Below are 12,596 nucleotides of genomic sequence, written 5' to 3'. Positions count from 1 at the left end.
ATAGAGTTCTCTGGTTATAAAAGGGTGAGACAGAAGAAAAATTTCAAAAACTAAGTTGGCATTCTGTAGGCTCTTACAGCTGGACGGGCACATCCAATGTCCTTTATGACACTGTCAATGTTACCAATACTTTGGCTTTATGGTTTATGAAAAAGACCCACTGTTGCTTAAGTGGTTCACTTGAGCCCCAGAACACCAGATACTCTTCTGCAAGTATCACTAGACCGGCTCTGGAATGTGCATAAACTTGTTTCTGCACAGAACCATTTCTGTATCACCAGGGAACAAAAGGTAGAATGTTCAAACTATGTCCAGGTTTTTATACAAAAGATATGTGTACCCACACACCAGCTATAGATTACCTCTGACTTTGATGAGATTCAGACTTTACATTTGAAGATTGTGGATCAAACTTTTTTGCTATTTTTGATCTGAGAACCGGTGATGACTTTGTAGTGGAATAGCAAGATCTGCAGTCAGCCCAAATCTCAAGAGTTCATTGATGAAAGCTACAGTTACATCAATGGTAGTGTGTTGCACACTTCTCCTTTCCTCTTACCTGTAAAGATGCTAATTTACATAAAAGATCTTGACTGCAGCTCTGGGCTGCAGAAAGTTGAGTCTGTACCCCATTCTTGTGTCCCCCACTTCAGAGTTAAAGTTTCTAGCAAGCTTTGACTCATAGGTTCTTCTAGCTTTTACTATGTATCTTTAACCACCTACTTTGATATTCTACTTGATTTCATTTTTTGATGGCTCTTTTGTAGAATAATTTTCAACATGTACTATATATTTTACCATCATAGAAGAAATAAGACCCTCAGCTCCTGGGACAAGATTCCATAATCTTTGTAGAAAGTAATTCCAGGTTTACTCATTATGCATGTGTGACCTTAAGGAATTTTCACCTCCCAGCCTCAGGTTACCTCCTCTCTAACTTCATGGGACAGTCAGAGATATGATCAAGCATCTGACCCACTGCCTGGTCAATACAGAATGCCCTATCTATGGTAACTATTTAGAAGACAGATTGTAGAGTGAAAAAGCATCCTTAGAAGACAGATTGTAGAGTGAAAAAGCATCCTTCTATGTTTCATAGGATGACTTGGTCATGTAGAAAATAATTCTGGGTGACTGGCCCCTGGATACATTCATATGAACCAACACCCTTTTATAATACAAATACTAACACTAACTGAACTGGCATGGACCCCAAAACCAGGTCAGACACCAAAATTGGATGTTTTATGTGATTTTCATACCCAACTAATTTATCCACTCTTGTGGATAAAGTTTCTTGGGAAGCATACCAATCAATGATTGGTTGTATTAAATTTTATGTGGAAAACTCAATTTCATGAAAAAACATGTAAGGTCAATTACCGAGAAGAGTGCCTCTAGTTCCATAATGAGATATATGAAAATCAGATGGAAATTTGCAATTTTTTGTGAGCTCAGCTCTTCAGGAAGGTGAAGTGTACTTCTTGGGAATTGCTCTTAATGGATATCCCAGAGAATACCCATGGTTGACTTTCTCTCACTGCTAGAAAGAATTGATTACATGGAATTATGATCTGCCTGCTTATAATTTCTACCATATGGTGCTTATTGGATCTTTTCATATGATGATGAACTGGAACATCAGTTCTTTAACATGTGAAATCATATATACTCTAAATATTATGAAGGTAGCAAATATACCTTATTCAACTTTCGGTTGGCATTTATCCTTTGTTGTTCACTATCTTCCACTTTGTGAGTGAACAAATGCTAGTTTTAGTGGGTTGCTGTATAAATATACCAAGATTTAGAATGGTAGAATTTCCTAATCATAAGAGACCTCACCAAATGTTTGACTCTTTCCCCCAACATCCCTGACCAAAAGTCAGAAAAGTTCCACTTGAAAGTATCCAGTGACAAGTACATTATTTCATCCAGAAGAAAACATTCTGTATTTCCATAGGGTTTTCCAGTATTTGAAAAAAATCGGATATCAAACAAATATTGATTCTTTGCATTGCATTGGCTTATAGTCTCCCACCAGCATGCTAGAACCTCCACCTCCTTCTCCTAGGCTTTTATTCCATTTCTAAAAGTCTTGGAGCATCTTTCAGTTGAACTCACAGGTGTTTTCTTGTTCTCCTTGCCTGACTCTCCTGGAAAGCTCTTGGAGAAGTACCCACATGGGAACAGTCCTTCCCTAGGACCCCAGAGCCAAACCCCCTCATGCCTGGCCACCCCACTGCTTCGTTTGCCTTTCCCACATGAGAGCCAAGCCAAGCTACTTTCAGCTCAGAGAGGAGCTCAGGCTGACCCTCAGCCAGTGATTAGTATGAACAGTCTATTCCTTGGAATTAAAGTGTTAGTTAGTGAGAATATTGAAGTTGTTTATGGCTTGTGAGTCTTAGAGAGCTGGTGTGTAACTTTCTCCCTGAGTTGAAGGTGCCCAGGGGCAGCCAGAAAGCCACCACTGTGTTCTTCTCCTCACCTTCCAGCTGGTTCTGTACCTCGCACCAGGCGGTCATGCAGAAGTTGTTCTTCTCTTGAGATCCTTCTGCTCCAGGTATATCTTCTGTACGATGGTCAGGGCATCAAACATGGCAGGCTTTGAATCCCTAGGTGGAGCCAAGACACTAGGCTGCAAGTGTGCAAGAGACTACAGCTGTGAAGTCGTGTACCTTTGCAGTTCTGATGGAGCCAATTTGTCCTTCCATTAGCCCCAGAGATGCCCACGGGGAAGGAGAGAAGTTGCATTAGACATGCCAGCTACATCACCCACTAAGGGTTTTGTGAGAGACATATGTGAGGTACAGGAAAACATCTCTCTAAACGCAAGTGTAACTCTCAGATGCTGATTCCACGATTTCTGTTTCGCTGAGAAGGTGACTTTGAGATCGACTCACTCAAATCTTCATTTGAGTCTGCACTCTCATTGTCACTTATGCTTGGGGACACGGTTTTAAATTTATGTAGCTGCCAAGTTACGGTTCTCCTGTTCATTCAGCAAAGAGAGTTGAGTGTGTACTGAGGTGGATTCAATGCTATCTACAAGGTAATCCAATTCAAAATACAAATTCATCGTTATTATAACCACCATGGGCTAGAGACTGTTCATCATCTTATCAGAAAACAATTTGCCATGTTTTAAAGAATCAGTAGTGGGCAGGGAATGTAGGACCTTGGCAGGAGAAAACAGATTCAGAGTGAACGATTTAGTTTTTAATGGTAGACAGAAAAAATACATACACACACACATATAAATTCTGAAAGCAGACGTGAAGTCTGTCTTTTTCCAAGCCTTTGAGGGTTCACATGGCAAAAAAACAGGTTTCTGCTGAGGATCATTTGACTGAATCATCCCTTACATCTTGCCCTGACATGATAGAATTGAAACTCTATTTTATTGAAGTTGGAATTGGTGCATGAGATGGTATTAAGACAATTTTATGTGTCCCGTGCACCTATCAAAACTATACAGTGTCAAAATCCTCTCCTGGGTCGATCAGCCATGGGGCAGGCTCTCTAAGAACCTCCTAGAAGCTCTATGGATGTCAGTACTGGCTCTGCACCGACTCTAGGCCACTGTGAGGCCCAGGATGCAGCCCAGGGCATTCTGGAAGCAGAAGCGTACTGCATGTAGAGGCTGGGAGGACTGGGCCTGCTGAATAACCACAGAACTGATCCAACATGGGTAGAGGGGCACATTTGTGAGCAAAAATTCCATTGAGCAGAATGCCTGGGGAACGAGAGGGCTCAGAGACGCTGGGGGGCAGGTCCAAATTGCCTCGGGGCTCTTCCAAAGGAAGTGGGTGCTGTTGCATGCCAGTGGGATACTGAAGGATGGAAAAAGCAATTAAGTGCTGCCCTGAATCCTGGAGAGAGTCCATCTGATGTTTCTGAACTGGATGCACTAAAGCAAGTCCTCAGACAGGCATCGCATGCCAGCCCCACAAAGACTCTGCAGATCTACCAACACGCAGCTCCTTCTTGCTGATGGAACAGTTGAATTCTGTATTCCTAAGTAGGCCAGGGTAGCTGAGATAGCTGGTCTACTCCAGTCTAGGGGAGAATAAATAAATAGGCTGTAGTTTACATTCTGCACAGAGCAGTGCCTAGGCTCCGGAAATGGCCAGGAGAGGTGCTCCTGTGAGCTGAGGAAGATTTTTCAGAGAATTTGCAAGGCAATTGGAAGGCAAGTTGGACCCTTGAAGTCAACAACATGTATTCATTAACTGTGACAAACACTACATCAGGGCTTTCCTATTACCTGACAACATTCAAACTATCATCCTCGCACATCAAGAGGATTGCGATCCATACTCATCTCTCTGTGGGAGGTGTTCCTGCGTATACAAGCATAGTAATTCATACACATCTGTTTGTGGGATGACCGGCTCAGAGCTGATGGTCCTGATTCACACATATCCTTGCACAAGTATACAAGCAGAGTCTGAACATGGGCTGCACCTCAAGTGCTTACCCATTTATAAATCTCAGCAAATGTGCACAACCTGGAGGACCGTATTCTCATCTTAAGACAGAAGTGTATGGCTCAAAGATGGAATCAAACATGCTTAGGAAGATAACACAAAAGTCATGTATTAGTTCATACATATCTCTTTAAGCAGAACTGTTCCATATTTTTCAGATAAAATTAAATCCATCTGCATGTTAATATTTCCTGGGATCATAATGCAGCTTAATTTGCTCCTTCACATATTTCAAGATGGTAACAGATCTAACGCTTTTTGGATTTTCATCCCTAAGAACCACATTCAAAAGAAAAGAAAACTAGAAAGACATAATAAAATCAAGGTCGGGAAGATGAAGCCCCCTTAATTCATGTGCCAAACTTCCCATTTCCAGTGTGGTTTTGTCTCCCAGCTAAAGTTTGTCTTTTTGTGACATTTGCATTAAGCCCAGAGGACATTTTGAGTGGAGACACGCTGAAAGCATAATTGAAACGCTGAGTGGTGCCGTTTGCCTAATTTGCATTTTCCCCCAGGTAGGGGGGGTCACATCTCCCCTCTCTTCTCCTGGGGTGCTCTAAGATTATCTCAAAGAATGATGTTATGCGACCGATTCAATAAATTCCCACGTAGGGTTTATTATATGTATAACTTTCTTTTCTTTCTAGAAGCAATTTTAAATGCCACCACGATAAAGTACGTGGAGAAGTTAATAGTAGGTTCAGAATAGCCTGGACAGTCCATTGTCCCCTCAAGTGGAGGTTTCAAATATTTGTCTACAAATTTAAATGTTTATAAGAATTTTTTTTGTTTTGGTTATCCACAGTGTCCTCTCCAGCTATGTACAAGGTTGTCTCTATAGAAACAAGCATTTTTTAAAAAATAGTCAGAAGCTATTCAATTTTACCTTTAAATATATTCTTTGAACCCTATGCCTCCAAACACACACTGTCTGGGGCTATCAACAAAGCTAATGAGATCATGATGCAGGGGTGGTCCCTCCATTTGCTCCTCTTAACCAGTAATATAAGGTAAGATTGTCAAGCATGGTGATTCTGCTCTGATGAACTACTCTTCCTGCATGTCCAGTCAATCATTTAGATAGTGCCAAAGTTGCTAGCCTAAGTGCTTTGCTGGGACTTGTGTCTTTGACTAGTCTTCACCATTGATGCTACATGCATTTCATGACAGATGTCTGGCTGTCATTATAAACTGCTTAGGGTGGGGGCCATGTATGGATTGTTCTAGATGAGAGATGAGCAGAGAGGAGCATAGTCCCAAAGCCAGCCCTTTCTAGGATGCAACAAATAAATGTTACTCCAAAGGTTTAAGTAGATCCAAGGACCTAGTTTTTACTAATAGAACTCAATTTATTTTGACACATATTAGACAATTGCATTTGGAGTGCCAGGCACTAGTGGCTCATACTATAATACCAGCCAATCAGGAGGCTGGGGATGAGAGGGTCAGGTAGACGGTGTCCACTGTGAATGGCTGTGAGGGCCACGGTGGGAGGAGCCATGCAAATGTGACTTAAGGCTCATCACAACTGTCAGCATTTCAGAAGAGAAAAAGAATCATAGCCTGCATTTCCATGAAGCTGTCTTTGCCAACAATCCATGTGGAAATTGTTCAGAACACCTTTTTTGAATCTTTAACTTCCCTCCGTTGAGGTCTTTTTTCTGTCGTAGCTGCCCATGTGAGGAAGGAAGTTAGAATTTCACCTAGGGACGCGAAGAGATTCACAGGTGGACAAGGCTGACCCGGAGTCCGCCGAGCCTGGCTTCCTCTAGTGCCATCTCCATGGTAGCGGCACAGGCGGCAGCCCTGAGCAAGCATGCCCGCCTAGAAACAAGGAGAAGGGCATGGAGCAGGCAGAAAGCCAGCCGGAAGCAGACTGCCACACGGGGAAAAGGAAGAGGCAGCCCTCCTAGTGTTGGGGATCGCAAGAACATCAATAATCACGCACATTTGTGGAACTTAGCTCTGTCCCGAGGGTTTGGCCCGTGGAGGCCCATGTAGCATTCTCTTCTGCCTCTGGAGGGCGCTGTTCTCTAAGGAAGGCTGTGTTACTAGCCTTGGCAGTAGAAGGAACTGGGTACAGAGGTAGAGCTTGTCTGAGCAAGGACCAGAGAAGGCCTTCAGAACTAGCATCTGACATCCTGCCTGCCTTCCCAAGCGTGCAGAACAGCAGCTCCTGGCGTGCCAGGCCCCAGGACTCCACTCCCTTTCAGTCGTAGCTGAACAACATGGAGTCCTGGCACTCTGAAAGTGTATTGTCTAAGGTCCTGGTGCTTAGCATGTTATGCGTTTGGTTCATCTGTGGCGCTTCTGTGGGATGCTGGTGCTCAGACTCCAACCCAGCCTGAGTTGGTCACAATCTCCAGAGAGAGGGGGCAGGTATCACTTTCCTTTTAAGTACTCCCCTGAGGATGTCATAGATATCAGCCTTGAGAAGAACATTTCCCGTGTAAAGCATCTGCTTCTGAGCTGGGGGGAGGCACAGAGCTCGAGGGAAAAACAGTGAACAGGTGCGGCAGTGGGGCTCACTACACCCAGTGTTGAAGGTGAACTGGACGACCTGCGTTGCGGGTAGAGATGGGGGAGTGGGCCTGGGAGAGAATGAGGGAAGGGATGACACCATGCAAGAGGAATTGTAAGTGAGGCGCCAGTGGCTCACGCCTGTCATCCCAGTTACTCAGGAGGCTGAGATCTGAGGATCACGGTTCAAAGCCAGCTTGGACAGGAAAGTCTATGAGACTCTTATCTCCAATAAACCACCAGAAAACCAGAAGTGGCACTGTGGCTCAAGTGGTAGAGTGTTAGCCTTGGGCTGAAGAGCTGAGGGACAGCACCCAGGCCCAGAGTTCAAGCCCCATGACCAACAACAACAACAACGAAGGAATTGTACTCATGACCTGACGTATGTAACTGTAATCCCTCTGCATATCACCTTTGTAATAATAATAAAGGCATTTTTGGAAAGGAGAAGCAAGGACCCTTGGAGCTGTCAGCTAGTTGGTATGGGTGGGACGGGGGCTGGGGTGTACTGTCTGAGGGCCTGTGACTCTGAACAGAAATAGGGTCTCAGCCTGGCACCTCTTGTGCCCACTAAGGATTTGTGAGATGCCAAATGGAGTTGAGACGAAGAAACCACTCCTTTTCTTCTTGCTCATCGGTGCCTAGGAAATGGAGCGCCCAGAACTCAGGTTTACCGAGGCAGCAGATCGGATCGGGGGCATTCTCTCGCTCTCTCCTTGTGCAGTCGGCAGTGCTCTGTTGTAACCGGAGGGGGTGGAATCAGTTCTTATGGAGAGGAGAAACGGTGTACATAAAGGAACAAAGTACGATATGCGTGCAATGGGCAGGCAGACATGAGTACAACTGTGATGTAAGATTCCATAAGTTCATCTGTGATCTTAAGACCTTAGAAGAGGGTGGTGATTATGAAAACAAAATGTCTGACGAGGCTTCTTAGGGGCATAGGTAGTGGAAAAACAAAAGCCCAGAGGAGCTGCTGAAAATGAGGCTCGCTGGGAGGCTGGGAGGCAGGAGGCAATGCGCAGCCCTGGACACAGAGCTGGGCACCTGGAACCACTCAGTGAATGGCAGGCATTCGTCCAAGCATCTTTCCTTCAGCGCACACACAGGTTCCAATTATGCTGTGGGCTCTGCTAAACTTTAATGGGATTATGGAGAAAGATTAACAGACGTGGCTGAGCACCGAGTCCAAGCCGCGTGCTGTTTAGAGAATGGAACAGGGCCAGGTGCTCAAGGTCAAGTTCTCCATCCCTTATCCATCTCTACGACTGGGCTTAACCGAGTCAGGAGGTCACGGAAGGTCTTCATCTCAGTGCTCAGCCTCACCTGCAGCCTCTCCTGCGCACAGCTCCCCCGAAGTCCCCTACCACACAGCATCGTTTTGCTTGCAGAGTGGTTTTGGATGGGATCATTATCGATGGCCTTCCGCATGCACGTAAAAATGTGTCACATTTATTACTGGAGATGTAGAGATAAGTGAAAAAAAAAATCAGATGCCACTTCTGCCCCTGACTCTGGTGAGGAAGACACATAAATTAGACATATTTATGCAATGCTATATTTGTACAAGAAGCTGCGGAGCATGGGGCATCTTGGAGCTGAATGGTGCAGAATGATGAAGACTTACCCTGGGAAAGATGGCGGTGAGAGGTCCCTGTGACTGGCCAGAGCCAGTGATCAAAGCCACGGAGTGGAAAGGTTGTGTCTTTCCTGAATTCTCCTAGCACAGAGCCACTGAGTGTAAGTGGCTCAGTAGGGGATGAAGGGCAGTTCTGGGGTTAGGAGTAGTGAAGTGTCCATGTATAACAGCTGTCCAGCTTACCCTCGCTCTTTGTGTCTCCTTTTTCCCAGTGACCTTCAGTGACTGTCAGGGAAACGCCAAGCTGCGCTATGAGGTCTCCAGTCCCCACTTCAAGGTGAATGCGGATGGCGGCTTAGTGCCGCTGAGGAACGTCAGCGCGGTGGGTCGGACCCTGTTCGTCCATGCCAGGACTCCCCACGCCGAGGACATGGCCGAGCTCGTGATTGTCGGAGGGAGGGACATCCAGGGCTCCTGGCAGGTAAGGATTTGGCTAAGCTGCATCTGTGAGGAAATCACCTTGTCTGTCTCATGTGGAAATGGGTCTTTATTGCGTTGGCCAACGCGCTTTTGATTATCGTGACTACAAATGACTGAAGTACAACTCCCCCAAAAAATGGCGAGAGGAGGGACAACAGGAACTTACCAGTTCATAGATGATCGCTTGCCAGCATTGTTCACGGCTTCACACTGGTGCCCACAGGACGGCGTAGCTCTGATTTGTATCTATCCCGTGGCTCTGTATTCCCTGAGAGAATCTCTTCCCGAGAAGGTCAGAAAAGGCTGGATACTGATTCGCGTTGGCTCTCCTTGGATTCCATGCCCGTCTCTGAGCTAAGTGCCCTGTCCCCCGTGACACTCTCTCTAGCTGGACACACCTGGGTTATGTGTCTTTCCCTGAAGTCAGGGCTGAGGTAGTCCCCTTCACCTAAACACCCGACCGGGAGCCAAAGATGGGTGGTTCTTCCAGGCACACCACTTGCCAGAGCTGGGGGAGCAGGTTCGGGGCAGCTGTCAGGCGGGGCCTCGCAGAGCTGGGTGAGGCCAGGCAGTCACTGCACAGGCCGCTGGCCCTGCGGCACAGCAGGGCCCGTTCTCTTGCAGATGCCCACGTTGCTCATCTTCTCACTCCCCAGGGTGGGCGCACACTTTAGGAGTGCCACCGACTGCCATCCGGGCCCCTAGAGACCTTTTGCCTGAGCCGCTCTAGGTCTTTTGCCTTTGATGATAGGAAGTTTCCAAAAGACTCTTAAAAAAGAATAGCCCTGATAACAGTAGGTGCCCCGCTTGGCATTTCTCGCCTGCTCTCCTGCCTGCCACCCTGATCTTTGGAAGCCCCTGGTTCTCATGACCTTTCTCCATCTGCCACAACGCTGGCTGATTTGTAACCTGGTCTGGTGGTAGACGAAGCAGGACGCCACAGTTAAGGGCAGGGTGACAGACAACGTGAGTACAGGCTTCTGCCAACACTGTGATCTCGAGAAAGACATCCTGCTTCACAGGCCCCGGGGGCACCAGGTGGCCTGGGTGTAGTTCCCCCATCACTGGGCTCGTGGCTGAGGTGGCCTGCTCTGAGCATCCTTCCCAGTGCAGGCAGAACTGTCCGTGGATCAGGGAGAGAGGTTTCTAAGGCCAGAAAGTCGTTGCTATGAAGAGGCTAGACCCATTCCATAACCCCACAGTTCCCTTTCCCATCTGTGACTCTGTGAGTGAAGGGCAGCCCGAGGCCTCGAGGCTCGGCTCGGCATGGCCCTGATAGTTTCACAGAAAATAGGCTATTGGTGAGTACACGGAGACCGGTGTGGACGCCGATGGACTCCATAAAGGCAAGTGTTCCTCTTATTTAGCCACCGCGGTTTTCTCAGCATCTCACCAACTTGTGACCTAAATGACGCGGCAAATAACCAAAAGAACACAGGTGCTGATATACATGGTACCAGCGCTGCTCTGGAACAGAGAAATGCTGCGGAGGGCCGAGGAGAGGGGCGGCGAGGGGCTGAGCGTGTGCGCAGGGCCCTCAGTCAGCACGGCTCAGGGTTCATCTTTGTGTCAGGAAAGATGAGGTCAGATCGTGTTGCTTGGACGAGAGCCAGAGGGGTTCTGAGCACTTGTCGGGACAAATGCCGCTGTGCGGGACAAGAAGAGTAGGCTCTGTGGCTTGGCTCCCTCCAGTCTCCCAGTCTGTCCCCTGCTCTTGAGGCCAGGCAGGATGCTTTGCCGCAGCAGAGCTCCTTCCGGCTGTTTCTCCTTTGCCGCTGTCTGGACACACTGTGGACACAACTTGGCTGTGATTGTTTGCTTGCTCCCTGCGAAGCACAGAGAGGCGGCCAAGCTGTGCTGTGGGCCAGCTTCCGGCAGGACCGGACGCTCTTCTGCCTTGGTGATTTTGTGTGGTTTGGAAACAGCCCTTGTGCAGATGCCCAGATGAGCACATGATTGAGAGAGAGAGAGAGAGAGAATAAGAAAAATAGCAAAAAGAGCCCCTCCAAAGAGAGTAGACTTTGGTTAGACATATGTCCTCGGTACTCTGTATGGTCCTATTGTGTGTAACCAAGCAGGTTGCAGCCTTAAAGAGGAAGATTGGTGGGAGTGTGGGGCGTGGGCTCAGAGCCTTCGGACATGCGCAGGTGGTTAACGTACTAGGCCGGGGGCGGGGGCGGGGAATGGCAGGAGCTCTGCGCCCGTGGATGCGGGAGGAGCTCAGGGAGAACTGCGCCACCCGTGTACCTGGTTCTACTCCTGTGCGCATCTATTGTTGGCTCTGGTAACCTGCCGGCAACCATGGGGTGCACGTCTCTGTGTACTGAGGCAGCGAGAGGCGGGGGCCTTGCCCCGGGTGACACAGTGACAAGGAACAGGGTCCTTGCCTCTTCTTGATGCCACGCCACCCTTCCCTGGTCTTCGGGATGGGGGGTGAGAATGCCCCATGGGGGCGATATGCCGTTGCCTGCAGGAAAGGATCTCCCACACTCTACGGCCTTGGGCGGGTAGCTGTTCCACTGGGACCGTCCTTGGTGTGGGGATTTGTCATCCATAGAGAGGGGGTGGTAATAGACATCCCGGGGCCTCCAGGAGGATTGGATGGAACAACACACGCAGCACTCAGCCGATGCTGCAGCGGTGAACTTCAGTAATGACCAGAGCCGGCGCGGACATGGTGCTCGCTCCGAGTCCAGTGCTCTCTGCTGCTTCCCTGTCTCCTCATCCCCCCCCTCCCCGCATGCTGTTAGCTTCAGCATCTCTCCGGAGAGGACAGAGATGCCATGGCACCTCCTGCACCTGGGCCGTGTATCGAGAGGGCGTCAGGGCTGAGGGCTCAGACCCGGCAGCGTGGCTCCACAGCTCCTCCTCTTGACACAGATGCCCCGTTGTTGCCTGGCCCTGAAATGTGGGGCGGAGCGCAAAGGCCATTCCTACAAACGTGACAGCCATCCCAAGCGGGGCCCGAGACCCGGACGAGAAGATGCTGGGCGCCCTTGTAGGACTCTTCCAGCTTCTTCTCTTCCCACGGTAGAAGCTAGCCGAGCATCCCCTGGCCGAGCATCCTGGCTCCAGGTTTCCATTTCTCTTTCTTGAGCCGTGCACCCTCCTCCGCCCAGGCTTTTGGGGCTAAGGATGCAGCTTTGCATTGTGGGTATAAAGCATCTCACTGGCAGCGAGGAGCACAGCATCGCTTGGCTGCCCTCGGGTGTTGGTGAGCACATCCCCTACCTACCCCCGAAGAAGCCGGGGCTCAGAATCCCAGGAGAGGCCGGCGGGGAGATGCTGAGCGGAAGCAGGCGGGTAGCGGGCGGGAAGAGGACACGTTGATGGGCTGGACCACAGGAGCCACCGAGTTCCTAAGTGGGGAAACAGGCAGGATGCAAACAGCCACTGGAGGTATTCCACTGGGGACGGAAGTACCCAGAGCGACAGGCAAGGCTTCCAATAGCGGCCACCGCTGGTTTCCTTCATTTAAGGGACACTTTGTGTGATACTTCAGACCGTGGACATCTCCATGTGCGCTG

General features: G+C 48.6%; 1 protein-coding gene across 1 annotated transcript in view; it reads left to right on the top strand.

Annotated features, from left to right (window-relative positions):
• Cdh13 (cadherin 13) overlaps positions 1–12,596 on the top strand; it is a 726,505-nt gene that overhangs the window by 285,263 nt on the left and 428,646 nt on the right. Inside the window, exon 3 of the mRNA XM_042671463.1 lies at positions 8,862–9,070. Coding sequence (XP_042527397.1) covers positions 8,862–9,070 — 209 coding nt within the window. The remainder of the gene's footprint in view (positions 1–8,861; positions 9,071–12,596) is intronic.

This window comes from Dipodomys spectabilis, unplaced genomic scaffold, assembly GCF_019054845.1.
Source record: "Dipodomys spectabilis isolate Male_0828 unplaced genomic scaffold, ASM1905484v1 ptg000628l, whole genome shotgun sequence".
NCBI lineage: Eukaryota > Metazoa > Chordata > Mammalia > Rodentia > Heteromyidae > Dipodomys > Dipodomys spectabilis.
The sequence above is the reverse complement of the archived record's forward strand: the minus strand, read 5'-3'. Positions and strand labels throughout refer to the sequence as shown.